Source organism: Drosophila tropicalis, unplaced genomic scaffold, assembly GCF_018151085.1.
Source record: "Drosophila tropicalis isolate 14030-0801.00 unplaced genomic scaffold, ASM1815108v1 contig_158, whole genome shotgun sequence".
Taxonomy (NCBI): domain Eukaryota; kingdom Metazoa; phylum Arthropoda; class Insecta; order Diptera; family Drosophilidae; genus Drosophila; species Drosophila tropicalis.
In genome coordinates this window covers 1,628,411-1,655,276 of record NW_027172602.1, presented here as the reverse complement: position 1 = coordinate 1,655,276, position 26,866 = coordinate 1,628,411, and the positions used below count along the sequence as shown (strand labels likewise).

The 26,866-nt window shown below is 43.3% G+C and overlaps 6 protein-coding genes and 1 long non-coding RNA gene across 8 annotated transcripts in view; 3 read left to right on the top strand and 4 right to left on the bottom strand.

The window, feature by feature from the left end:
* Window positions 1-6,288, bottom strand: part of f (forked) — a 45,638-nt gene extending 39,350 nt beyond the window's left edge. Inside the window, exons 1-2 of the mRNA XM_068303122.1 lie at window positions 5,963-6,288; window positions 5,409-5,908 (exon numbers count right to left, since the gene is read on the bottom strand). The gene's annotated coding sequence lies outside the window, so the exon portion shown is untranslated. The remainder of the gene's footprint in view (window positions 1-5,408; window positions 5,909-5,962) is intronic.
* LOC137583238 (uncharacterized) lies at window positions 5,215-5,912 on the top strand. Its single transcript, XM_068298198.1, is given in 3 exon segments — window positions 5,215-5,248; window positions 5,318-5,688; window positions 5,690-5,912. Coding segments are annotated over 3 exon segments (600 nt in total). The 5' UTR covers window positions 5,215-5,242.
* A 3,585-nt stretch (window positions 6,289-9,873) lies between the features above and the next one.
* Window positions 9,874-10,487, top strand: LOC137586920 (loricrin). The gene has a single exon (XM_068303127.1). The coding sequence runs from the start codon at window positions 9,874-9,876 to the stop codon at window positions 10,411-10,413; it is 540 nt and encodes a 179-aa protein (XP_068159228.1). The 3' UTR covers window positions 10,414-10,487.
* A 1,015-nt stretch (window positions 10,488-11,502) lies between these two features.
* On the bottom strand, window positions 11,503-21,072 carry LOC137586919 (uncharacterized). Its single transcript, XM_068303126.1, has 2 exons — window positions 20,629-21,072; window positions 11,503-12,789 (listed from the first exon to the last, which is right to left on the bottom strand). Exon 2 carries the CDS (start codon window positions 12,529-12,531, stop codon window positions 11,866-11,868), a length of 666 nt encoding a protein of 221 aa, XP_068159227.1. The 5' UTR covers window positions 12,532-12,789; window positions 20,629-21,072; the 3' UTR covers window positions 11,503-11,865.
* Window positions 19,284-21,435, top strand: LOC137586921 (uncharacterized). Of its 2 annotated transcripts, none has more exons than XR_011033833.1 (4): window positions 19,284-19,826; window positions 20,355-20,524; window positions 20,636-20,760; window positions 20,841-21,435. It is a non-coding gene; the product is annotated as an uncharacterized lncRNA (long non-coding RNA). The 2 variants fall into 2 exon arrangements; XR_011033832.1 differs by having other exon boundaries at window positions 19,289-19,776.
* A 777-nt stretch (window positions 21,436-22,212) lies between these two features.
* Window positions 22,213-22,845, bottom strand: LOC137583221 (uncharacterized). Its single transcript, XM_068298174.1, has one exon. It carries the CDS (start codon window positions 22,843-22,845, stop codon window positions 22,213-22,215), a length of 633 nt encoding a protein of 210 aa, XP_068154275.1.
* An 846-nt stretch (window positions 22,846-23,691) lies between these two features.
* LOC137586642 (uncharacterized) lies at window positions 23,692-24,675 on the bottom strand. Its single transcript, XM_068302750.1, has one exon. The coding sequence runs from the start codon at window positions 24,608-24,610 to the stop codon at window positions 23,897-23,899; it is 714 nt and encodes a 237-aa protein (XP_068158851.1). The 5' UTR covers window positions 24,611-24,675; the 3' UTR covers window positions 23,692-23,896.
* Window positions 24,676-26,866: the final 2,191 nt, after the last annotated feature.

Here is a 26,866-nt window from a genome sequence, read left to right as displayed (position 1 = left end):
GGCCGAAAACGAGCAGACAACAGAAAAATATGCATAATTTCTGTGACAAATGCTCCCCAAAAAAAAAAAAAACTAAACTAAACGCTCCAACGAAAGTGTGAAAAGTGCAGTTTGTCAGTTTGGTGACCATTGATAATTATGTTAATTGTTGAATATTATCAAGGGAACTAAACAGTACGTGCATAATGACAAGATCTTGTCTCTGTCGTCTGTCGTCGACTTCTTTTTTTTTGTTAACAAAAGGAGTTGGCATTTGAAGTTGGTATTGTCAGACAACTTGGCTTGAACTCCCCAACTAACTTTCATTCTTAGATACAGCTCTTTTTTTTCTCTCCGCTTTTTGTATTTTGGTTTTTTTTTTTCTCTGTTTGGTTTGTTGTTATTTTGTTTTGTTTTGGGTTGATGTTGATTATATGGTACGTGCTATTTCATTTGCTGACAGTTACAAGCTACATCAACAACCGCAACAGCAACAATTGCAAAAGGTGAAATGGAATGAATGGTGAACGAATCGGTGATACTCTTTCCGTCACTTTTAAAGTGCACTTTACATAAATATATTTATAAATTTTAAACCCTTTCGGAAGAGTAATTATTTATTTACCATAATTAATTCAATGGCTAATACTTGAAATAGAGGAGCCTTCAAATGTAGCGCATGATTCGGTTGTGGGTCTTGAAAGGTATGTAATATAGGCCAACAAAATCTGAACAATTAAAGGAACATTGTTATGCCAAGCTAATTATACTCCTTGAACATATAGAGATAGATTTTTTGGCTACGTACTTCATGTCTGCCTGCAGCAAAGCCATCCATATGACCAAACAAGCTGCAACCAACTGAAAGGTTTCATCATCATCTTCATCTTCACCTTCATTATTATCGTTTTCAGTTAGAATTATGATAGGAGCCGCAGGGTAGAAGAAGGCAAAGCAATTAAGATCCGCTAGGTTTTGTCTGCCTCTTAGTTAGCTTGTCAGCTGGCTGCTCATGAGCATGTCAGCACGTCTATGTAGGGAGAGATACACAGATTTAAGCCAACCAACCAGCATTCAATTTCCAGCATCATTCTGACTACAAAATAATACAGTTTTCCCACCGCCCACCATTGCTCACCATGGATGGTTCCACTTAGAGAAAATATGCAAAAAGTGAAATGTAGATTGCTGGAGCAAAAATTATGAAATGTGTATTATGTGTGTGTAATGTGAAGTGGAGTTAAAAGTGTGATTAAAGTTGCAGTTGAAACAAAAATCATAATACAAAAGGCGAAACACAACCAAAAAAAATACCACATAAAGTATAAACCAAGACGCATAATAAGAGAGACGGCAGCAAAACAGCCGAAGCAAATGGCAAAGACAATGAAAGTCAAACTAAGTATGTTATATGTATCTAAAACTTTTGCCTCTCTGTGTGGCAATTAATATGATCATTTCAACTTGGATATGGGAGTCAGACGACAAGATGGAGTGAGTTGCACCTGAAGTTAAAGACGGAGGGTCTCTTTTCCAATTGAGCAAACAGCAAGACCGCAAAGACACAGCTCAGCACCAAAAGCAACCGACAACCAGCATTATTATTACAACTGTGACACCCTATTCCCTGGGCTACCCTGTAGAAAAAACAAAAACCTATGTACGTAGCTGCACCCAACAAATGCCTGGCTTATTAGCAATGGCACTTAGAATTCAAGTTGTCATTGCGGTGGGCGGCCATCTGTGGAGAAAGCAGCTAGTCAGCTACCACCTTCGCTGGTGATGAAAACCGCAAGCGCAGTCAAGTTCGTTGCCTAAGTCTTTTGTTCTGCAATAGCAAAAGTAACCAAACTTTAGTTTAGTTTAGTTTAGTTTAGTTTTTTCTTTTGCCAAATTTAAGCACGCAATTGAGTATAAAACTGAACAATTTATTTTCGATTTCAATTCGCCCAAAATATGTTAATGCCCTCCAAGCGGGCAACAGTTTAACACTTAAATCCATGCCAACACTATGCAACATGATTCTTGATAGCTTTTTTATAGCGTTCGACTTGACTACGATGCATATAAATAAACTACTTGATGATCTAGAAAATGTAATTTTTGATAAATTTAGATTCAACTTGGTATTTTTTGTTATTCTATACCTAGTTTTTATTGCTCTATCTAAGCCATATATGTACATATATTTGGCAACAAACAAGATCATTTTATTTACCCAAGAATAAAATAAGATGTGATGTGAATAAGACTGACTATAACTTCTATATAACTACAAAACAAACATTAAAGAAGTATTTACTACTTTTTTTACAGTGTCTTTTGCATTATATTTCAATTGCGGATCACAAAGGAACCAAAGGATTAAAAGATAATGTTCAAAGTCTTGAAAGCTAAGTTTAGTTGTATATAATTTGTCGCTTTCGCTTCAATGGACTGGCCACTGTGTTGCATAGTGTAATTATTATTATTACACTGCTATATTTATATACTTGTATTATATTGGAAAACACATAAAATTTAAACAAAAAGAAAACTTGGCAGCAAAATCGGCAGCTGCTGTTGCTGCTGCTGCTGCTGGGAAATTAATAGACCATGAAAATTTCCTAGACTTTGCTGTGAAAGAAACTGTTTGCACTTGGAGTAGTTGGAGGCGTCTTATCATAACTTAAGTTTTGGGAAATCTATGCCAGTTTTTGGGCAACAATTGTATCCAAGGACTTACCTATATTGAGCAATACTTGGGATCCTTAAATTAATCCGTTAAGTTAAATTGGCACAGAAAATTTCTTATTTCTTAAACATTGCACAAAAGATTGGGAAACAACCCAGGTAAAAAAAAAAAGGAAAAAAATTAACAAATGAATCTTGTGACACTTCTTATTTTTGCTTTTTGCTTATTAATGCAAATCTAGGATTAGTTTACTAATTTTTTTTAAGGGGCCTCTTTTTTCTTTTTTGTTTTCTTGTCAATTAACCAAAACATTAATAGGCCATTAAATTATTTTTTTTGAGGTTTTAGTTTTTCGCGCGTCTGCAGCGTCCCGACTGCGGCGTCCGTTACACACGTTTCCCAGTTACAACTTAACAACGGAATGATTTGGCCAAATCTGCAGTCGGCCAGACTAGGCCCGGCTCTAGGCTAAAGAAAACATATGTTGTTTGAGAGAGGCAGCGTCAAAAGCCACAACCGGCAAGAGCGCGAGAGCTGCAGAGACAAGGTGACAGAGAGAGAGACAGAGAGAGAAAGAGAGAGGCTTTCTCTTGCTTTGTATACATGTATACCCTGCATTTAGTTAATGTTGCTGGAAAAACGGTTGTTTATTCCATGTTTTGACTCTTATCGCTGCTGCTACTGTTCAAACTGTTCAAAAATTGGTTCAAGTTTCAAGTTGAACTTGAAGATGTCGCATAAATTGCATCAATTGGTGACACTTGTTAATGTGCTTGATTTGCAGCCTGGTTGTTGTATTAACAGTCCAAAGACACATAAATAAATATAAATTACTTACAGCCGAACAGGTCAATCAAATTAAAACAAGTTTTTGCCATTCGGCCCAACCGTTCGATATATGAAAATATGAAATATCATTCATGCTCTCACATTTGACGCGTGGAGTGTATTAAATGATAAGCAATAAGTCAAAATGTTTTACATCCATATGTAGGTATATCTAGCCAAATGAAAATTTCTAGCTCAATCATAGAGGAAATAGCATAAGATTAATTGAAAGCAATCTTTTAAGACTGCAAACTTTGTGTCAATAAGAATCGTTTTGCCAAAATTATATCCCTTAGAATTTCGAAAGCTTCTATCGGCTTTAAGATTTATTTATTTACTTGCTTTAACTAACAGTTTTGTAAGTGCTAATAATGTAGATGTTTTCAAAATTCGCTATTACATTTGCATATATCAGTGATTAAACGTTGTGAAACGAATCAAAGTTTTTAAATCAGTTTATGCAGATATAAAGAACATATGTATCCATTTGGTTAATACCTTCTATACCTATCAATGTCGTAGAACCATTCGACATTATTTCTAGTCTACCACTCTAATTGGCTTATGATTTTATATACGTTAAAATTATAATACACAAAGTTTTTAAAACTTTGAAATTTGTTAGTTGAAATCGAATTAAAGTTAGGACTTCGGCCATTAACAAATGAGTCGAAGACAGCTTGGGCTCTCATTTCTTTCGGATGAGATGCTGTTCATAGTTTTGTGTGCTTTATGATTTTCCCGGAAGAGTTTTTATCTCTGGCTCTGGCTCTGCCTACGGCCAGATTATGTCAGTTCTTGAGTTCCCACTGTTATATGTATGGGTTTTCATGATGATGTGCAAGATTTTTAGTTAGGTTTTTTTGTCTCGGTTCAAGTTTCTTTGTTTTAAATTGCATAACATAAAATTGTGTTAAAACTTTTAAGTACAAATCACTTTCAAAAGAAAAAACCCCACAAAGTGCAAAACAAAAAAAGGAAACAGGAAAACGAGCTGGCCCACGCTTTGGAACGGACTCATTTTGGCTAGTGTTTGACAAACAATTTCATCTGTCGCCTGGCTGAGACACAACTGGACGCAATGCGTCCATTTGAAGCCACCTTTTATATGTTGTAGTTTATGCAAATATTTTACATTAAACATTTGCGCCAAGCGCCCCCCTAAAGGCAGAAAGCAATTTGCAATTTATTATTATTATTTATTTTTTTTCGAAAATTTAATTATTAATTCAAGCCAAGGGAAAAACAAAGCGAACAGAAAAATCTCAAAAAAAAAAAAAAAAAAAAAAACAAACACTAAAAACTTAAAGCAAAACATAGTAAACAAAAATATTAGGTTTGTATGAGCAACGACTAGGTGATATCCTTTAAAAAATTCGCTCAACAGGCATCAACTTGATCAGGCGATTTAACTACAACTTTAATCTGGAGGAGATCAAGTTCAGGTCTTAATGGGAATTTAGAGACCAAGTGTTTGTTAGTTTCGACCAGCTAGTTGGTTTGATTATACAGGGTAAAACAATATGAAACATAACTAAAAATAAATCAAGTAAAAACCAAAAACGATGAGTTCAAGTCGGAAATGTGTGAGAGGGAGAATATCTAATTATGGAGCAAAGCAAATTGATTTGAAAATCTTGATTGATTTCTTGAAAAGATCATTAGCAGAATCCATAAGATTTGGACTATAAATTGTGGTGTTTGTTTGGATGGAGGCATCACAAACAGTTTGGTCTTTCGACAACAGATAACAAGAACAAGATGAAGGTAGGATGAAGGAGAATGGAATGGCGAACGGAACAAAAGGAAGTCTAACAAGGTTGAATTCTTTTCTAGGTATTCGTGTGCTTATTGGCAACATTAGCTTTGGTTAATGCTGGAGGATTCCGTGGTGGTGCTGGCGGCGGTGGAGGCGGTGGTTACTTACCCGGAGGCGGACGCGGTGGTCGTGGTCCAGTCAATGGAGCTGGTTTGATCTCACACGTCTCGCAAAATCAAGGCAACACAAAAGTTCATATTGGTGGAGCGGCGGCTCTTGGAGGTGGAGGCGGTGGTGCTGCCGCAGGTGCTGCCTATGGAGCAGGCTTGGGTGGAGGATTTAAATCAGGCGGCGGTGGAGCATATGGTGCCGGTGGTGCTGGAGGCTATGGCGCAGGCGGTGCTGGCGGTTATGGCGGAGCTGGAGCTGGCGGCTGGCAGGGGACAGGGTCGCGGTGGACGCGGTGGAGCTGGTGCTGGTGGCAATGCCTGGGGCAATCCCGCCCAGTTTGACTACACTGTGAATCATGCCTCAAGCGCTAATGGTGGTTCCTATGGCGGTGGTGCCGGTTCTTATGGCGGTGGTGCTGCTTCTTATGGCGGTGGTGCTGCTTCATATGGCGCAGGTGCTGGTGCTGGCGGCGCTGGCGGTGCTGGCTGGTGGAACGACTAAAAAGTGCAAGTGAGATCAGAATGAAAATGAAAATTGTAAAGCCTACCCACATAAATGAATAAATTTTGCGCTGTGTCCAATTCGAAATATTCGGTTTCCAAGTATTTTGTTAAGATGAGGCTTTCAAAAAAGCTTAAAGCTTCTACCTAAGCCAGATTGTGCCCAAGATCTTTAGTTTTCCAGATGGCGCTTTAGAGCTTACAAAAAAAAAAATCACATATGGTTAGGTTTTCGGTATTCCATGCCAAACATTGAAGACGAAATGAATGTATACAATCCAAGGGAGAAATTAACCAAATTTCAGTCAAAGAAAAATGGGTAAAATGATCGAAAACTGTTTTGAAAATTTCTCAAGAATACGTTGACTTTATGCCTGTCACATTTCGGTGGCTTGAATTAACCACTCTCCCACTCTAGACGTCTTTTCAGTCGCCGCTATGCAAAGCACATGAAATGATTAGACGCAGCTTTCAAGTTCGTTGCCTAAGTCATTTGTTTTGCCCAGCTTTTGGGCATATTGTTTAACAATTTATACCACAGATGGCGTTTGGGGTTATTGTTGGAATTGCAAACTGGTTTTTTGTTGTGCACTTTAGTTGCCCTTGTAGGGTTAAAAATGAAGTTCAATGTCATTTCGCTGGGGCCTGTAAAAAAGCGAAAGTGAAACCCAACGATTAGCAGAAAGATCAACATTCAAAAAAGCAAAAAGAAAAAAAAAGAAGAAGGAAGTAAAAGTGACCAGACGGAATTTATTACATGTTTTTCTTCACTTTTTGACATCAATCTGTCATTTAAGGACACACACACAGACAAACAGGATGAGCAATTCCATATCATAACTATAATATCCTTGACTTTGGCATCTTCAGAATCGTCATCATCATCATGATGATAATCGTCACAATCATGATTTATGGCATTTGCATTTTCTGTTTTCATCGACTTCCGTTGGCTTGCTTTTGTTTGTTTGTTTTTTGTCTTTTGTCTTTCATCTTCTGCCTTTTGTCTTTGGTATTTTTGCATTTTTTTTCATTTCTGCTTTTCTGTTTTTGTGTGCTGTGTTTGCTTCAACGGCGTCAACTAGTCTCGTTTTCGTATAATAATCATGAACAGACCTCAAACCTTGACAACAAATCAAACTTTGTTTGCACGTTTTGATAAACACACAAATTCTGATTACACCACCTTAGCCTCAGACTAGGTTTCAGCCTCAATCATCATCATCATCCTCATCATCATGATAAAGTTGGCCAACAAAAAATATTTCATTTGTTCACAAACATGTGTCTGGCTAATATTTACACTTTAATCAACATCATGTATTAACGACAAATAACGCAAGATTTATTGCTTCATTGATTGAATTTATGATCAAAACTCCAAATAGATCCTGCACTTTTTTCTTCATCTCAAATTTGATCACAGCTTTATTTTCTTTTTAGCTTTCTATACAAAAATTTTCTTTAGTTTTAATCCTAATACAACCTTTTCACACTATATAGACCTACATATGTATGTATATATGTCGGTAGAAACATGATCGAATCGATTATGCACTATGAATGATCGTTTGGGCCATAATTCTCTTGAATATTTATGCGCCATCAATTTGCCATTGGCAGTGTTTAAATGTAATTTGTATGCTTATTTATGTGGCTCGTTTAATTGCAGCAGTTAGAAAGGCAGAAGCTGAGGCAAAATGCTACAATCTTATGCAAATCGGCTAATTGTTTAATCTATACATACAACTGAGGATAATATACACACATAGGCAACCTCTCCGCCCATTTCCACCCCCTCTCGACCCCTTTAGTAGCTGCTGCTGCCGCCTAGTTAAGTTAGTTTGCAAATATTACTATTATTACTTACTAATTTATGAGTGTCATCAATTTTGCTCAATTCACAATTGGCCAAAAACACCTTTTGCATTCACTTTTATTTTGTCGTTTTCGTTTTTTATTGCACTGGTAATTTCATTTTTCATATACATATACATATGTACATACATACACACATATGTAGATACGAGTACACATGTAATTAAATATGATAATTTTGAATATGTGTTTTTATTTGTTTGTTCCATCTTACTAATGGAGGAAGCCTTCAATGTTGAAGGCAATGCGATGGGAACTTAGTTAGTTGAATTTTTGTAAGATTTTTCTTGATTTCAAGCCGCAGGTTCCACAACAATGAGAACAAAAGGCAACTAATTTCTTTGGGATTGTGTTGTTTTTTTTTTGTTTTGTTTTTTGGTGGACATAAAACTGGTTAAGAATATTTGCTAATCGAATAAAATAGGTTTGCTTGTTTTTTTTTTGAATTAGATAAGCCTCAAGGGCAAACAAATAATTAAGATATATCTTATCTTAATATAAGACTAACAATAAGCTAAACAACATTTCAAATATTAGTTCGATATCTTAATAAAGTTTTCCTTACAAAATGATTACAAGTTTGTATATATTAAGTATCTTCTATACAATTACGATGGAACGATTTTTTTTGTTATTAAAATCAAAGAGAATTAATAAAAACGAGACTAAATTCATTCAGATCAGACCAACATACAAAATAGTTTTAGTCCAGGATTAGATTTCATTCAAAAATGTTTCCTTATGTTTTTAATCTAATGAAACAAGCTGTTTCAGTCCTCCATTCAATCTTTATTAATCTTTATTCAATTGAGTAGCCCCCGCCATAAAAATAAATATTCATTTCAGCGAGTATGTAAAATCGTAAACACGTGCGTTTTTCTCTGAAGTTTTTGAAACAGTTTAACGTTTTGGGTTTTGGTTTTTTATTTTTATTGTTTTCCTTTTGAATCTGTGTCTAAGTTTCGTTTCGCATAAATTTTAGTTGTTTGGTCAAGTTTATTGAACCCGTCGCAGTGTAAAGCCAAAATGTATTTGTCGTTGGTCGCTTCGTTTGTATTTGTAGAACTCTTCTTAGTACCTATAACTAGCATCTAGCATATCCGCCCAAGCTGCTATGCAAATATACGCATATTATCGTTGTCGATGGGTTTCGAAAAACCGGTTGTGAGTCTCCTAAATAGATATTGGCAGGTATTTATAAGCGATGATGTGGACTTATTAGAGATAGAATCACTCGAATGCTTAGTTCTAACCATCTCTAATCATCTTCCTGATTCGAGTTACAGTTTCGTTCTGAACCTTGAAAACTAAACGAAACACTCTACTACTACTTGAAGTTGAAGTTCATGCAAACATACTGACTATTAATCAATTGATATATACCACGATATTATCAGCATTAGCTCCTTCCCTTCAACTTCATCGTCAAAGTGTTGAGAGATGAGAGCTGACAAAACATTGATATTGATATTGATCGATCTGGCCATTGTTGGTTTTTTCTTCATTTTTTTTGTGATTAAATGCTGCTAATTTGTTTGGCTTTTGGCCCAAAGCCGGACAATGGTTAAGCAGCTAGTGCACAGTGGTTCGAAATTATTACTCGATTGACTTTTGGAATTCCCCCAACTGAGCCATCATCTGATTGGCATTTCGAACGCGTTCTGCCCCACTGTTTAGCATGTGTTTATGTGCTTTTCGGAAACCAGAAGATGGGCCCAAATGCGGCGCATGCGTAAAGATTTGCATAACCAAACAGAAATGAGCTGCTGGCTGAACCGGCAAGCAGCACATGGAAATGTGGGTTATTATGAAATCTATGTATATCAACAGACTGGCAGAGACACCGACACCGACAGAGACAGTGACAGTGACTGAGGCAGAGGTGACAGCAGATGCTATCAATGGCTTCTAATTGGTCAAATGTTTGTTCGTTTGGCCATCTCTGCCTCGATTCTAGTCAAAAAATTGTTCGATTGGACTATAAATGTGCGTGTCTATGGCAATTGTGGAATTAGTCAACGCTTCCGTTCGTCTTCGAGTGGCAGTCATCGAAATTTGATTTGGAATTTAAATCACCGAAAAAGATGAAACCCTTTGCCTGTATTTTGGTCATCCTGGCTGCTGTCCTATCCGTTGGACAGGCCTCTCTTGGCGGCTTACTCGGCGGTGGTGGCGGCGGCGGCGGTGGCGGCGGCGCTGGAGGAATCGGCCAATTGTTGCAAAGCAAACTGGGTGGTCTTGGCGGAGGATTGAGCGGTGGATTAGGCGGATTGGGCGGTGGATTGGGAGGAGGATTGGGTGGCAAACTCGGCGGTGGCGGCGGCGGTGGCGGTGGAAGCTACGGTGGTGGCTACTCGGGCGGTTCCAGCTACGGAGGTGGTTATTCAGGCGGTTCCAGCTACGGCGGTGGATACTCAGCTCCAGCCCCTGCTCCAGCACCCGTTGAAAAAGTTATCATTGTCAAAGTCATCAATGAGGGTCACTCTTCGGGAGGCGGTGGTTACTCCTCCGGCGGTGGCTACTCCTCTGGCGGTGGTTACTCCTCAGGCGGTGGCTACTCCTCGGGTGGTTACGCCTCAGGTGGTGGCTACTCTTCAGGCGGTGGCTGGAAAAAAGGCTGGTAAATTGTATACTCCCCTCCTTTCCCCAATCCACCCCACCAAACTCTTTCAAAAATAAGTTCAAACTGGGCACCAAAAAGAAAAACCTCTTGAAAATTAACCCGAAATTTTCCGTTCATTAGCTTAAGATTTTTTTTTACATACATGTTTAGTACTTAACAAACAAAAAAATTGTGTTCTTTTTTTGTGTCTTTTGTTAATCTTTTTCTCATGTTTTTTTTTTTTTGCTAGAATTTATGCAAAATACAAGAAAAGGAATTTCCATTTTTAATTAGCCAAATTATAATTTTTTTTGTTTTGTTCTCTAAACCGGTTAATGACACGTCCAACGCACTTCCTACTTGTGACCCAATGCCCCATCGTTGGTTCTCGCACCCATCGGAATTGGCATTTCATTTGCCAAAGAGCCAAATCAATTTGGTGTAACCCAGAAACGCGAATCGTTAACGCTTTGCACCGAGACACAGGCAGCTCTCAATTGTTGTTCAATTGTTGATGGATGGATACTTCCAGTCAATCGACAAAAGCCAATGGACAAAAGTTTGAGGCCACAAATTTGATTTGATTTTATGCCGCCCATGAAAATTCTTTTGTATGCATGTATCTTGGTCGTCGTCGACGTCGCGACGTCACCTACAATTGACCGCAAATGAGCAAAAGTCAAAGGGGCCAACAGATCATTCAAACGATCGATCGTGCTTTAACAATGGCCCAAACGATCTAACCGTTCGCTTAGCCAAAAACACTTTACCACGAAAATTGCTCTGCTCGCTGCTAACTAACAAGATCTCTCGTTGATCGATAATGCCATAAATTTAATCAACCCATGTTATCAGATATATTTCCTTTTCAAATACTAGTCTCTCCCTTTATTTTCTAAAACAAATGATTACATCCATATTATTTAAATACACTTGCGGAAAAGCTTCCATTTATTTTGTTAAGGAGTTTGCAAGGCACCGAAGAGAATCATAATATATTTTGGATTGTTCGTGGGGGGGCGGAAGGATCCAAATGAAATACAAGGAGTTGGCGGGTGCCAATTTCTTCAGTTTGTGGTGAGCGAGTGGTGAATTAAAACGCACGAGAAACTTCGGTTAACTAAATGTAGGTTTTATTATTTATATAATATTCACAGGTAAACCGGCACACACGGAAATGGTTCGGGTTGAAAGTGATTAACAAATCGTAAAAAAAATGCAAGAGAACGGGTGTTCGGGTGAAAGGCTCGATTCTTAGTGATGGCGGTGCCCATTGGAAAAAATCAAGTCACTCCTCCTGGTGTGACCGTAGACGCCGAGGATCAAAAAACCCTCCTCACTCCTCACCGCTCACTGCTCTTCGCCGCTCACTGCTGTTCACCCGGTGGCGTGAACATACCGCCCCCCCTTGCAACATGTTGCAATTGTCACCCTGGACATATAAAGGATGGGGGACGGCAACGTCCTGGAGCGCCTAGATCCCACAGGAGCCGGAGACGACCCATCCGAACACGGTGCTCTGGGCTGCGGGAGTACCGCTATGACCGGGCACACAGCCTGGTTGGATGACCTCAGGATAGAGGTCTGCCCCGAGCACCACGGATACCGACGCCGGCCGATAGAAGTAGGGGTCGGCCAGGATCAGGGTTGCGAACTTCTCTCGGACCGGCGCCGCCACTTCCCGGATGGGAGTGCGGATGAGCAAGTCCTCTTCGACCCGGAATATAACGTTCCGTCGGAACGTCTTGTCGGACCTCGACTCGAGGACGGCCGTACAGGCTTGGTCGACCCCGACCGTGGTCACAGCTAACCCCAGGGACCGGGCAAAGGAGAGATTGATGCGGCTCTCAGCCGCACACGCATCAAGAAGGACGCGGGTCTCGAAGGATTTCGAGCCATTGCCCAACCGTAGGACTGCGGTGGGCAGGACAGTCGTCGTCCTGGCGTGGAGCAGGGAGGATAACGAAATCTCGGGTGCGCCTTCTGGGGAAGCGGAGCGGTCGGACGATGATCGGGAACGGGGTTGTAGCGGGGGTGCAGCACGACTGGAGGGGGTGATCGGCTGCGACGCCGGGCGGAGGCACGTCGTCTCGGCGGTTGGTCGGCCATGTGGAGCAGGGTATGGTGCCTTTGCCCGCATCGTCGGCAACCATGGCGAGTCCGACACGCGTCGGATGAATGCTCGTGGGCCAAGCAATTGGGACAATATTTATTGATGAGCACCGCCCGAAGCCGCTTTTCCCCTCGGAGGTTTAGGAAGCGCTGACACTGCCGGAGTGCATGAACCCCCCGACAGACCCGGCATCGGTACACGTTCGTGCCCTGTGGAGCTCGTTTGCTGCGGTGGTGCGGCAGACGCGTGGGGGCCATGTCGCTATGAAAGGGCGAGCTGAATGAACTGTAACGAAAGAAATTACGTATGGGGGAGTGGATTAGTCTATGCACGGGAACGAGAAACATGCACGGAGACGAGGACATTCGGAGGAAACATAGAGGGATTAGGAGTCACGATAAGGTTTTAGACTCAGGACTCCTGCTGTCTTGCAACAGAATGAGCTTCGCTACGGGTCTTCGGATAGACCCACGCGCGGTGGTGACATCAGCCACTCGGACGAGGCCGTCAGCCCCGGGCAGAGTGCGCTCAATTCGCCCTAAGCGCCACTCGTTGGAGGGGAGATGATCTTCGGACACGATCACGAGGTCGCCGGTCTGGATGCTGCGAGTCGGTGATTTCCACTTGTTCCGTTTGTGAAGCTCCTTGAGGTACTCACTCTTCCAGCGGCGGCAGAAAGCCTGCTGGATTGCCTTTAGTCGCTGCCATCGGTTGATCAGCGACATAGGCTCGACCAGAATTTCCGGTTCCGCAATGGCTAAGAGTGGTCCTCCAATCAGGAAATGTCCCGGGCTTAGGGCCAGTAGATCCTCTGGGTCCTCACTCATGGGAGAGATTGGCCTGGAGTTTAGGCACGCTTCGATCCTACACAGGAGAGTGGAAAGTTCCTCGAAGGTGTATTTGACAGTGGACGAGGACTTGTAAAACAGGGTCTTAAAACTTTTGACCCCTGCTTCCCACAGTCCTCCCATGTGGGGCGCGCTTGGCGGAATGAACTGCCAGGATAGGATGTGCTGGGGGAATGCCTTCATTATTTCAAGCTTGGTGGCGTTCAGGAAATCTTTTTCGAGCGCCTTTGAGGCCCCCTACGAAGGTTTTGCCGTTGTCGGAGTAAATGCGCTGTGGACATTGTCTCCGTGCGACAAACCGAGAGAAGGCTGCCAGAAATCTTTCAGTGGTGAGGTCGGAGGTAGCCTCGAGATGGATTGCCTTCGTGCTGAAACACACAAAGACGCAGACATAACCCTTAGTTATGAGACACGCACGCCCGGTGTAATTTTTGATCTCGAACGGCCCTGCGAAATCAATGCCCGTGTGGGTGAAGGGCCTGGAATACGTGATGCGTTCTCGAGGGAGATCACCCATCATCTGGGTCTGTAGTCGTCGACGATGAACGATGCAGACCTTGCACCCCTTGATGTGGGACTTTACCATGTTCTTTATCCGTGGGATCCAGAATTTGGTGCGCAAATACCGCACCATCAGTTGATTGCCGCCATGCAACGTGATGCGGTGGGCGAATGCGACAAGCAGGCGAGTGAAATGAGTACTATATGGGAGGAGAATAGGGTGACGTTCATCATATCGGAGGGACTCAGCGGCCCGGAGTCGTCCGCAGGAGCGGAGTAACCCATGCTGGTCGAGAAATGGGTTCAGATTGAGTAGAGTGCTGGATGATGGCAGGGGTCGCCCTTCGCCCAGGGCCCGTATCTCCGCGAGGTATTCCCGCCGCTGAGAGGTCCGAATCAAGGCGCGCTCGGCGGAAAGAAGTTCGTCATTGGTGAGGCGAACCGTGGAAGGCGTCGAAATCCTCTTGGTGGCGAAGCGTAGGATGTACGCGATGACTCGTAGAGCCCTACCATAATTCGAGAACCGTTCGCTGACGTCCTCGAGTAGCGTGGTCGCGGTGGTGTGGCACTGGACCCGTTGCTCCAGCTGGGTGTCTGGGAGTTCGTTATGGGGAGTTGGCCAATACTCGGGGGCTCTCTGGAGCCAGTCCGGCCCATGCCACCAGAGGCTGCTGGCCGATAGCTCGGCCGCGGAGACTCCACGGCTCGCCAGATCCGCGGGGTTGTCCTCGGAGCGCACATGTGACCAGCTTTGGCCACTAGTGCTTTCGGAGATCCTGGATACGCGATTGGCCACGAAGGTGGACCAACTGCACGGAGGTTTATTGAGCCAAGCCAACACGATGGTAGAGTCGGTCCAAAACTGGGAGGTTGCAGGTCGGATTGGAAGTTCAGGAACGATCGACGCCCAGAGATCGGCTAGCAGAACCGCTCCGCACAACTCTAGCCGAGGCAGCGAGACTGTTTTGACTGGAGCTACACGGGTCTTAGCCGTTAATAAATGGACGTCTACTTGATTGCCGTACCGAACCCGCACATATAGGGCCGCTCCATACGCTTTCTGTGACGCGTCACAGAAGCCATGAAGCTCCCACGAGAGCTTATCGCTGGTGTTTAGCCAACGGGGAATGCGGAGTCGACTGAGGCCTGGGTAATCCTGCAGGAATTCATGCCATTGCTGCAGCAGGAGAGGCGGCAGAGCATCATCCCAGCCCAGTTCGGTAAGCCAGATTTGCTGCATGAATATCTTCGCTCGGATGACAAATGGGGCTAGCCACCCAGCGGGGTCGAAGAGCTTAGCGATATGAGACAGAACCTGCCTCTTGGAGATCGACTCCTTCAAGGGGGGTCCGCTGTGGTGAAGAAGAAGACGTCCTCAGCAGCTTGCCATCGAATACCCAAGGTTTTTGCGGTGCTCGCGTCTTCCAGCTCGAGAAAGTCCTCTCGCAGCAGGTGCTCTCTCGGAATGGCTTGAAGTACTTCCTTCTTATTGGAAGTCCACTTCCGAAGCGGGAATCCCGCAGATTGGAGGACCGCTTGAAGCTCTCGTATGGCGAGACGAGCGTCGGCTTCAGTGTGAGCGCCGGCAAGGACATCATCAACATACATGTAGTTCCGAAGGATTTCGCTCGCCTGAGGATACATCGTTTGCACGTCTTGTGCCAGTTGTAAAAGGACTCGGATCGCCAAGAATGGCGCGCAGTTAACCCCAAACGTGACAGTTTGTAACTCGTAATCCTGAATATTGCCGCAGCGGTCTCGGTAGAGGATCCGCTGAAAGGGGGTATGCCTGGGATCGACTCGGATTTGTCGATACATCTGCGTTATGTCGGCATTGAAAACGAATTGAAAGAACCGCCATTTCAGTACCTGAAGCGTGAGGTCGGCCTGAAGAGTAGGACCGGTGTGCAAGACATCGTTGAGGCTGACGCCTTGTGTGGAGGGGCTCGACGCGTTAAATACCACGCGTACCTTAGTGGTGGTGCTATCGGGCTTAAACACCGCATGATGGGGGAGATAGAAGTTTTTCCCATCTTGAGGCGGCGTCACCCGAATCATATGACCCAATTCCTCATATTCTTGAATAATGGCATCGTACTGCGTTTTTAGAACCGGATCCTTGAGAAGGCGTGCCTCATTCCGCAGGAATTGAGCCAGCGCGATCGGTCTTGAGTGGCCCAAGTCAACGCTATTCGGACCTTTGAACGGTAGGGACACAACATATCGGCCGTCCTTTCCCCTTTGGGTGGTCTCCTGGAAGTTCCGCTCGCAGAATGCGTCATCCTCCTTTTCCGGCTTTGCGGGAAGGTCTTCCACCTCCCAAAACTTGGTGAGGAGTACATCAAGCTTTGCTTCGGGACTAACTCGCGTCTGTGCCGCGAAAACGGATCTAGACACCGGGGGGTCAGGAGTGATAGCCCCACACAGAACCCATCCAAAGATGGTTTCTAGCCCGACAAAATCACCAATATCCTTTTTGATCCGTTCTCCGAGGATGTGGGGAAACAGGTCTACACCGATGATCATGTCAATAGGCGCGGGCTTGTTGTAGTACGGGTCAGCCAGGGGGCGATCGAGGCACTGCGTCGGAACCGTATTAAGGAATGGAGCTGTTGGAATGGCCCCTGACAATTTGGATACGACCAGGGCGGAGACCTCAATCTTGTTCAATCTGTCACACGGGGAGACAGCATTAGCAGACACACCTTGTCGGCGCAGCCTCCATCACTCTGGCCCATGCCAGTAACCGCGGCGTCTACTGGGTAGAAGGGGGCTGGACCATGCTGAAGACGCGTTCGGAGAGAAAAGTTGAATCGGCTCCCGAGTCGATCAACGCCCGAATATGATGATCCACACCACGATGGTGCAGAGTGACAATCGCAGTGCCTAAAAGGCCTCTGCCTGGGGTAGATGCAAAATAACTTTGAGCATTTGTGAGCTGGTCGCTCGCGGACGGGCGCTCTGTGACGCTGGATGGTGGGACTTGCGCAGCGGATGGCGAGGGCACGGACACATCACTAGGATGCAACAGCGTATGATGACGTTCCTTGCAGGTATGGCAATTATGCGCACTGGAGCAGCCCTTCACTTGATGACCGCGGGCAAAACAGTTCAGACAAAGTCCCTGCTGTCTAATGGTTTCCAGCCGCCTCTGAACAGGCATATCAAGGAAACTAGGGCAGAGCCGTATTGGGTGATTTTCCCGATGGCACAGCTTGCAAGACGCCGATTTGAGCTGAGCTTTCGCTGGAAACGCTTGGACTTTCATCGTTGCAGAGGATTTGCGGGGGCCAATGGGGATGGCTTGGACACTTGGGGCCGACTTATGTTCGTCGGTGGCATCCAGGACCCGATACCGATCGGTAAGAAATTGGTTCAAATCGGACCACGTTGAGACGACAGTCTTATTGGGCACTGATTGCTCCCACAGGAGGATTGTGGCCTTCGGCAATTTACTAGTGCAGATGGCGATAAGTAGGACATCCCAATTCTCAGTACTAACACCCGAACGCTCAAGTGCGGTAAGACACCCTTGAAACGCGGTCTGCAGCTCTCGCAAGGATTTGCCCGACTCTTGTGCCACCGCGGGAATCTGAAGGAGTTGTCTGGCTTGAGTCATGACCAGCAGACGGCTGTTTTCGTACCGTGCGGTGAGGTTCTCCCACGCGGCCTGGAAACCCTCATTCGTCAGGGGGGACTTAGCCACGATGGTTCTCGCTTCCCCTCGCGTCTTGGCGTTCAAGTGATAGAGCTTCTCCACTTGTGACAAATACGGATTGGCGATATAAATGGCGGCGAACAAATCGCGGAATGTGGGCCATGCTAGGCTGTCGCCATCAAATGTCTCTACCTCACACGGAGGAACTCTATGCCCCGGTGGCCCCGACGGAGCGGTTGGCTGACGCCTAAGAGTCGTCATCTGTACCGAGAGCTGTTCGATGCGTTCTCCGAACAACGTCCCGCATCGCACATATGCCGCGTAAGCGGATTCGTGCTTCGCCTTGATGTGGCTTATGTTTGCCAAGCTTTCCTCGTCGGCTTGGATTGTCAAGGCCTTGTGACAACGGGAGTATTCCATCTCGACAGTTGACCAAAGGGATTTGAGCTGCTCTAAGTGCATTTTAATGGAAAACAAGGGCACTTCAGAAGTTAGAGCTTCACTCTCGCGAGCTTCAAACAGAGTCAATGCGTCGCACGCTATAACGAAATCGGAAAGGGACATTCTGGAGTGTTCTCTACGCTGTTGTGATACGGATCGGGTGACGGGAGCGTCAGAACAGTGCGTCACAACAACGTGCGGAATCTGGGTCTGAGTTGAAAGCTTGGAACGACCTTGGTGTTCCCTCGAGTCTTTAACCGAGAATCTGCGACCCTCAGGTAAGCTGGACGAAGACGGACGGGACCTTGGGGATTCGCTGCGGCTGCGAACTGACGAGAACTTGCGCGAAATATCCGTACGCTTCACGGTCACCGGAGTTGTCGGAGGCCGAACCTTCTCCGGAGTTGCAGAGGGAGACGAAAGACTGTTGGACTTCGGCGCAGTCTTGGACGGCTCCGTGGACATACTCAGGGGACGAGCTTACCGACGAACACCGCGTTTGTGCGCGTCCCTTTTTTTGTTTTGGAAGTGAGAAGTGGACTGTATGGGGACGCAAGAACTTCCTCACTGTGCACCGCAGGATTGCGGGAGAATTTTCTCGCGTGTGGCTCGGAAACGAAGCCTCTTTAATGGGGATAGATGCGGAATAATATACGAACGCACGAATGCGGATTGAAAATTACCGATGGGAGTACGTATAAAACAAAACACGGATGAAATATATAAACAAAGATGTATAGGATAAAAGGAAAATACGTTTTTATATAAATCTGGATCTGGATATATATGGGTGCGCAGAATAATGGCCGGAAAAAATTGTATATATAATTTATAAATATGGACGGAGATATAAATATGGGCCCGATAGTGCTGGAAAAAATATATATATATGTATTTATTTAGAAATATGGGCGGATATATATATGAGCGCAAAAGGCTGGCCGGAAAAAATATATATATAGTTTTTAAAGCTGAACGGATATATAAATATGGGCCCGATAGTGCTGGAAAAAATTTATATGTGTTTATTTATAAATATGGGCGGATATATATTGAGCGCAAAATACTGGCCGGAAAAAATATATATATAGTTTTTAAATATGAACGGATATATAAATATGGGCCCGATAGTGCTGGAAAAAATTTATATGTGTTTATTTATAAATATGGGCGGATATATATATGAGCGCAAAATACTGGCCGAAAAAAATTATATATATAATTTATAAATATGGACGGATATATAAATATGGGCCCGATAGTGCTGGAAAAAATATATATGTATTTATTTATAAATATGGGCGGATATATATATGAGCGCAAAATACTGGCCGAAAAAAATTATATATATAATTTATAAATATGGACGGATATATATATGTGAGCGCAAAAAGTTGGCCGGAAAAATTATATAAATGATTTATAAATATGGACGGATATATAAATGTGGGCACGATAATGCTGGAAAAATATATATGTATTGTTTTATAAATATGGGCGGATATATAATTAGGCGAAAAAAGAGAATCGGAAATAATGTGATTTAAATTTGGCGCGCTTGAGCCGCCTATCGATATCACGACTCGACTCACGTGTCACCACTACTCCGAAAACAGCTGTCGGCCGCTGTTTATATATTTGGTTTTTGATTTTGTTGTTTAATTATGTATGTGAATAATTTTTTTTTTTGTGGTTGTGCGGAAAAACCAAGAACAAGTGTTGTGCGGAAAAACAAGCGAGTGTTGTGCGCAAATAAAACAACCGATCAATGCATATGGACAGATGCTTTGATCTATGTGTGTACGTACATGCATAAGTACACAGGTGAGTATAGATATGTATGCACACGCGTTGTTCACAACAACAAAAAAAACGTAAGTAATTGTAATTTAATTGGATGTGGGGTTGTGTTAAATCAATGCGCGACACCGAAATGTATTATGCGTTGTGGATATGTACATATGTATGTGCAATGTATGACTATGTAAGCATATACATATGTATGTATGTACGTATGTAAGCAAGTGCACCGGTATCCAAAGACGCGCGTGAGGAAATTAATTTCGCACCTAATTCGAACGCGCAAGAAATCGCGGTGCATACGTGAAGTGCTATTTAAAAAAAAAGAATATTTTTTTTGCCTTTTGTGTCGTGGTAAATGTGCGAAGGGATTGTATGTATATGGATATGTATGTACATATGCGCGTACATCAACAGGTGACGATGTATGTATGTACGTAGATACGCGCGTGTGGAAATAAGTTTGGCATTAAAGATTATTATTCCAACACATAAGAAAACGCGGTGAACACTTTGATTTTTATTTTTCCCTATTTTTTATAACACTTTAATAATTTTTTTTTTTTTTTTTTTTTAAACTTTTACGCGGATTTGGCAAACAGCTGTGGAAATTACATGTACATGTGAATGCATATGTAAAAAAGGTGGATTTGGACAAGTGCGAGGAAAAAAAAAACATAAATGAAAATGGATAATCGTGGAATGTAAAATGAGAACGTTGGACAATCACGCTAAGGATTAGGAACTACCATGAAACCTTGGAACAGGTCAGGTATGTACATACAATATGTAAAAGTGTGTAGGTCGCTATGGAGAAGCGGGAAAACCTCACACTTTTAGTAGTATGTAAATGAAATGAATAATGAAATTTTGTACTTATCAGGAATTCCGCCGATGCAAGCTGGAGGAGCGGAAGGATATCCGGCTCGAAGGACCAATGTTCGTGGGGGGCGGAAGGATCCAAATGAAATACAAGGAGTTGGCGGGTGCCAATTTCTTCAGTTTGTGGTGAGCGAGTGGTGAATTAAAACGCACGAGAAACTTCGGTTAACTAAATGTAGGTTTTATTATTTATATAATATTCACAGGTAAACCGGCACACACGGAAATGGTTCGGGTTGAAAGTGATTAACAAATCGTAAAAAAAATGCAAGAGAACGGGTGTTCGGGTGAAAGGCTCGATTCTTAGTGATGGCGGTGCCCATTGGAAAAAATCAAGTCACTCCTCCTGGTGTGACCGTAGACGCCGAGGATCAAAAAACCCTCCTCACTCCTCACCGCTCACTGCTCTTCGCCGCTCACTGCTGTTCACCCGGTGGCGTGAACATGGATTAAGCCTGATCAGATCACTTATAGCTTTGGGACTGTTGGCCAAATCGGTTGAAAATGGACAAATTTGTTCTTGCCTTCTTGTTTTTATAAATATTAAATATGTCGAAATGTATGTAATGTAATGTAAATGTTTCGCTAGTCCTTTATAGACTCTTAAATCCTAAGAGATAGGTCTCAGGGAACATTGCTGGAAATTCTCAGGACAAGGAAGTGAATGGTCAAACGTTTATAATAGCAATAGAAAGGGAATTATCCTATATATATTGTTTAGAAATTGTTTCAATTATGAATTAAATACTAGTAGATTTACGACTTAGTATAGATAGATAAAGACACCAAAAAGTTTGTAAATTTGTTTGATTTTTCATTTGATTTTTCTCAGTATTTCCTTTGGCCGTTTGTAAGTCGAGGAATAGGTGTAATCATATTTGCATAGCACTTTTTGTTTGATTGCAGTGTAATCACCTGTGACACCTGTTCTTCTTTCTGGTTCGGCCAGCAGTCGAACAATTATGTGGAACTCAATTTCAATCTCAATATTGATGGCTGGCAGGTATCCATCCATAATTGATTGATGTCGACCTGATTTATCTGACATCACGAACTGTGAGGCAACGTTTTGTGGCACGGCATAACACGGTGGCACGGTGGCAAGTTGGCACGGTAGCACAGGCGACACGTGTAACGGCAAATTATGATAGAAGGGGCGTTGCCCCAGAAGTTGCCCCCGAAAAAAGAACAAAAGCGTACGAAATTGAAAGTTGCCCCTTGCCGGTTGCCAGTTGCCAATTGCCAATTGGTGGCCAGACATAATGAGGGCCCAAAAGACGAGCTATTCCGATTGATGCGATGCGACGAGCTGAGATTGTAAGCGGCTTTTTTTCTGTTTTTTCTGTCTTTTTTTTTTTTTTTTTTGCAGATTTGGCAATTACCTACAACTGATTATACGATGTAGATGAAGGCAGCTAGAATCTTAGATGAGCGGTTGGGCGGTTGAGCGGTTGAGTGGCTGAGTGGCTGACTAACTAACCGACCAACCGACCGACTGACTGACTGAGTTGAGTTGAGCTGAGTGTTTGCTGGCAAATGCTGTATAAATAGCCGAGAGTTGGCCAAGTGGGAAATTAGTTAGTGCACAGCAGCTGCAGAGATGCAATCGAAAATTCTCATTGGTGTTTTGGTGGTCGTTCTCGGCGTTGGGGCCTCCCACGGTGGTTGGAGCAGCGGTGGCGGTGGTGGCGGCGGCGGTTGGAGCAGCGGCGGCGGAGGTGGTTGGTCCTTGGGAGGTGGAAGCTCATCTGGTTGGCCAAGCAGCAGTGGTTGGTCATCTGGTGGTGGTGGTGGTGGCTGGAAAAGTGGTGGAGGCGGCAGTTCTGGTTGGTCCAGCGGAGGAGTAACCAAAAAAATCATTCTGGTTCCCTCAAGCAGCGGATGGTCGTCCGGAGGATCCTCTGGTTGGCCCAGCAGCAGTGGTTGGTCCTCCAGTGGTGGTGGTGGCGGCGGTGGATGGAAGAGCGGCGGCGGTAGCTCTGGCTGGTCATCAGGTGGAGGAATCAAAAAAATTATATCTACTTCATGGCCCTCAAGTGGTGGCTGGTCCTTGGGTGGTGGCGGCGGCGGTTGGTCTTCCGGTGGTGGCGGTGGCAGCGGCTGGAAGAGCGGCGGTGGTGGCGGCTCTGGTTGGTCCTCTGGTGGCAGCAATGGCTGGAGCTGGTAAATCCAAATGGTAACCAAAACGACACAATCAGGACAAAGCGACATCACTAGAATCTACCGCACCCAACAACTGTATATAACATTTCTCCTTAATCTATCTGTTTAATGTAAATTCCAAAAAGAGTTCATTTTCTTTTTTTTTTATCTATTTTTTGTGAATAAATTTTACAAATAATGTAAAAATCCATTTATACATTTATGTTCTTTTAAATTTGAAGAAGAAGACTTGAGTGCAAGGATATACATATGTAGATGGACACGAATCAATTTACTCTAAGCCCTTAGATCAATTTGAATGGTCGCCCTACGGTATTATCCCTTTTCAGGTCCTTTATAGAATTATAGAATATAGAATTATTATCAAAGGGATGTTACCACGGCTATGAATATGAAGACACTGACTGGTCACCCTTGGAATACAGTATCAACATTATAGGATAGGATTTTAGTCAGTTTAAACATTCAAGCTGGGAAATTGCCAGCAAAGAAAACAGTTCTGGCCAGGATACAACACCAAAAAAACTTCGGAGGACATAAGCAAAATGGCTTTTGAAGGACCCTTTAACTTTTGAAACCACAGTGAAAGAATAAAGATTAGGTCTGGTAGAGAAAACGGAGGACAGTTCTAAATGAAATGAATTACCTCACTCTCATCTCAATTGCCTGTCAATTGCTGTCCATTATGAAAAAGGTGACTTAGCTTGGCTAAGGTGAGGTTTATGTCCTCTAGTATTCAAATGAAAGTTATTTTCAATTTTACATCCAGATCATTGCAAACACAAGTAAATTTCTGTACTCTTTGCTTCTTTGGGGTCTATAATCCATGTGATTCCTTTCTACCTACCTATGTACATATATCCTTCAATTTAGTTAGCAGATGAAATGGAAATGTTTATAATTTATATATTTTCTTTATTGGTAGTTGAAAAAAAAATAGGTTTAAGCAATAGATGATCAAAAGCGTAGGACTTTGTGTGAATCTTAGATAACAGAATTAATACATTCCAGCACAATGTCTTGGAACACAAGTTGTCAGTAAGCTATCCGCATGGATTGCTTAGGGATTGCTGGTTTTTGGAGGAGTCATCTAGATCAGTTACCAGCCACCACCGTGCTTGCCGCCACCACCGCCGCCGCTTCCATAAGATCCACCACCACCGCCACCTCCGTGTTTGCCACCACCACCGCCGCCGTTGCCGCCGTATCCACCGCCACCGGCGCCTCCGTGTTTGCCATTGCCGCCGCCGAAACCACCACCGCCTCCGTATCCACCGCCACCGGCGCCTCCTTGCTTGCCACCTCCGAAACCACCGCTACCACCACCGCCGTATCCTCCACCACCGCCGCCTCCATGCTTGCCGCCTCCGAAACCACCGTTACCACCACCGCCATATCCTCCGGCTCCACCACTGCCTCCGTTACCACCACCGCCATATCCTCCGGCTCCACCGGCGCCTCCGTTCTTGCCGCCTCCAAAACCTCCGTTACCACCACCGCCATATCCGCCGCCACCACCACCGCCATATCCGCCGCCACCACCTCCGCCTTGTTTGCCGCCATTGCCGCCGCCTTGCCAGGATATGGAACTGCCACGATTGCCGGCCAATGACTTGCCACCACCTCCATATCCACCGCCGCCATTACCGCCTCCGCCTCCATGTGAGCCGCCACCGCCGCCATATCCTCCACCTCCATTACCTCCACCACCACCGCCATATCCTCCGCCTCCCCCGCCTCCACCCAGTAGGCCGGCCGAGACCAGGGCGCAGAGTAATCCGCAAACGAAAACAAAGATCACAGCGTGACGCATCCTGAATAACTCCAACTGATATTGATTGCTGTTAGAACCTTTAGCTCCAACTGATGCACCATCTGGGCCATGTGCTGGGCTTTTATACACAATTGCAACACTCCAGCTGAGTCATCGAGCTGCCCGATTAGGCATAGAAGTGAAGCGAACAAAACGAAACAGCAGCAGCCCAACGGAGCGGAAGGCTGAGAATCGAGCGTTGAGAATTTGCAGCACTCATGATTTCTGATTTCTAAAGTTCTGAAGTAGACGCAATCCCAATGATGGGAATATCGCGTATACGCCACCGTTGCTAACGTCGATGCCAACGTCGACGCAGACGCCGACTGTCCACTTGTAAATTGCTGAGCCACGGCCGGATCATTAATCACTTACACACAAATCATTTTATGCATGTAGAATGCACAAAATCATAATTTACTATAAGACAAAATGCACTTTATAATAGGCGTAGTCGGCCGGTGAAGGGAGGGAGATGGGTTGCAATAACTTGCCATTCCCTAAACCAAAGTTTTTCTTGAAATGACGATGGAAGTAGTTTCAGTAATAAATTCTCGTTACTGTTTCTAATGAAGGGCCCCAAATAAATTCGGCATATGAATTGAGAATAATAATGAGGTACTTACCATATATTATCGTTCATTTTTCCATACGCCATGTAGACAATCTACAGCAGAGGTGCAAAAAAAACAACACCAACAACCATCTCGATACATCAATGATTTTATGTATGGCATTTTTTGAATTCATTTTCGTTTTTGGTATTCCCATGTAATATTTCTAGCAATTAATCTTCATTTTCACAGCGGCGGCAGCAGCCAGAGCCGAACAAATGTGTGTGGCACGACACGGACTCATACTCCGCAGCAACAACAGCAAAAGCAACAACAAACAGGCTAGTTCAATGTCAATTGGCATGCAAACAACTTACAAATACAAATCGAGATGCCTCTTCAAGTGCATTACTTACCATAAATTTCGTAAAAATTTTGTTGTTGTTACTTGCTTTTAACGCGTGCTGCACACACAACACACACACACACACACCAAAACACACAAAAGACAGAGTCAAAATCATAACCCATACCCAAAGATATAGACACAGTCAAGTCCAATAAGACGACCTCAACATCAACAGCAGCACCAGCAGCAGCCAAAGCATTGCCAACCATGCATCAGGCACAGTGGTTTAATGACTCTAATAAACTCTACTTGCAACCATTAAAATAAATCCAAGCGAATCCAAACAAACAAAGAAACAATTCATTAAAATCTTAACGACCATCAAATTATAATGTCCTTGGTTAATTAGAATTGAAAAAGAAGAATTGTAAGTGTTTTTTAATATCTTTCACCTAGTTATGATTCTCGTCAAATGTATACACAGCGTTAATGTTGGAAATAAACAGATGACAAATAACGATTCTCAGACCTAATCTCGTTGTCAATTGTCAATTGTCAATCCCAATGTCAATTTATTTTGTCATCATCAACAATTGCCTCTCATTGTTAGTCAACCAGGAGGAAAAGTAATTCCCGTTTTCGAATTTATTTATATTTAGTTTAGTTATTTATATTTAGTTTCTTGGGCAAAAGCGGTTCTTAAGAAACTCAAGAAAGTCATATTAAGGATCTTTTGTTTTCAGATTGGTGGAAACCACCTAGACTCAATGGCTTAGGGATATCCAATTCTGAGATTTAAGTAAGCCAAATTCACATTTCAAACAATTTGAAAACGTTTCCAAAACGGGAACACCCTTGAGCCAATTAAGCCTTTTTTTTAGTATTACCTGCTATTCTCTCTAGCCTCATAAACATGCGTAAGTCATTAAAAATATTAAGAGAATATCAAAAGCATTATTTGTTATGGATAAAATGGCATCATCATGAGTATTACGAATCTTGTTGTATGAGAAGCAAAATGTTGTAAAGCGAAATCAAAGTCCAAGAAGTTCAAAGTTTACTCTAATCAACTTTAGAGAATTCCAAGTTTTTCAAGTAGTTTGCATCCACTGTGCATATGTATGATTTTGTAATGATAATTTATATCATAATAGGTGCTTGTGGCACCCATTACAAACGTTCCACAATCATTTGCGAATGCATAAAATAATAATTACAAAAACAAAACGAACAAAATAAAAACTCAATTTCAATTTCAAGTTTTCAAGTTTAGAATTTTTAATTGTTACGATCCATAACTTTGATGCGTTCTGCTATATGCATTTCGATTTATGCTTCTTGATCGTTTTCCAA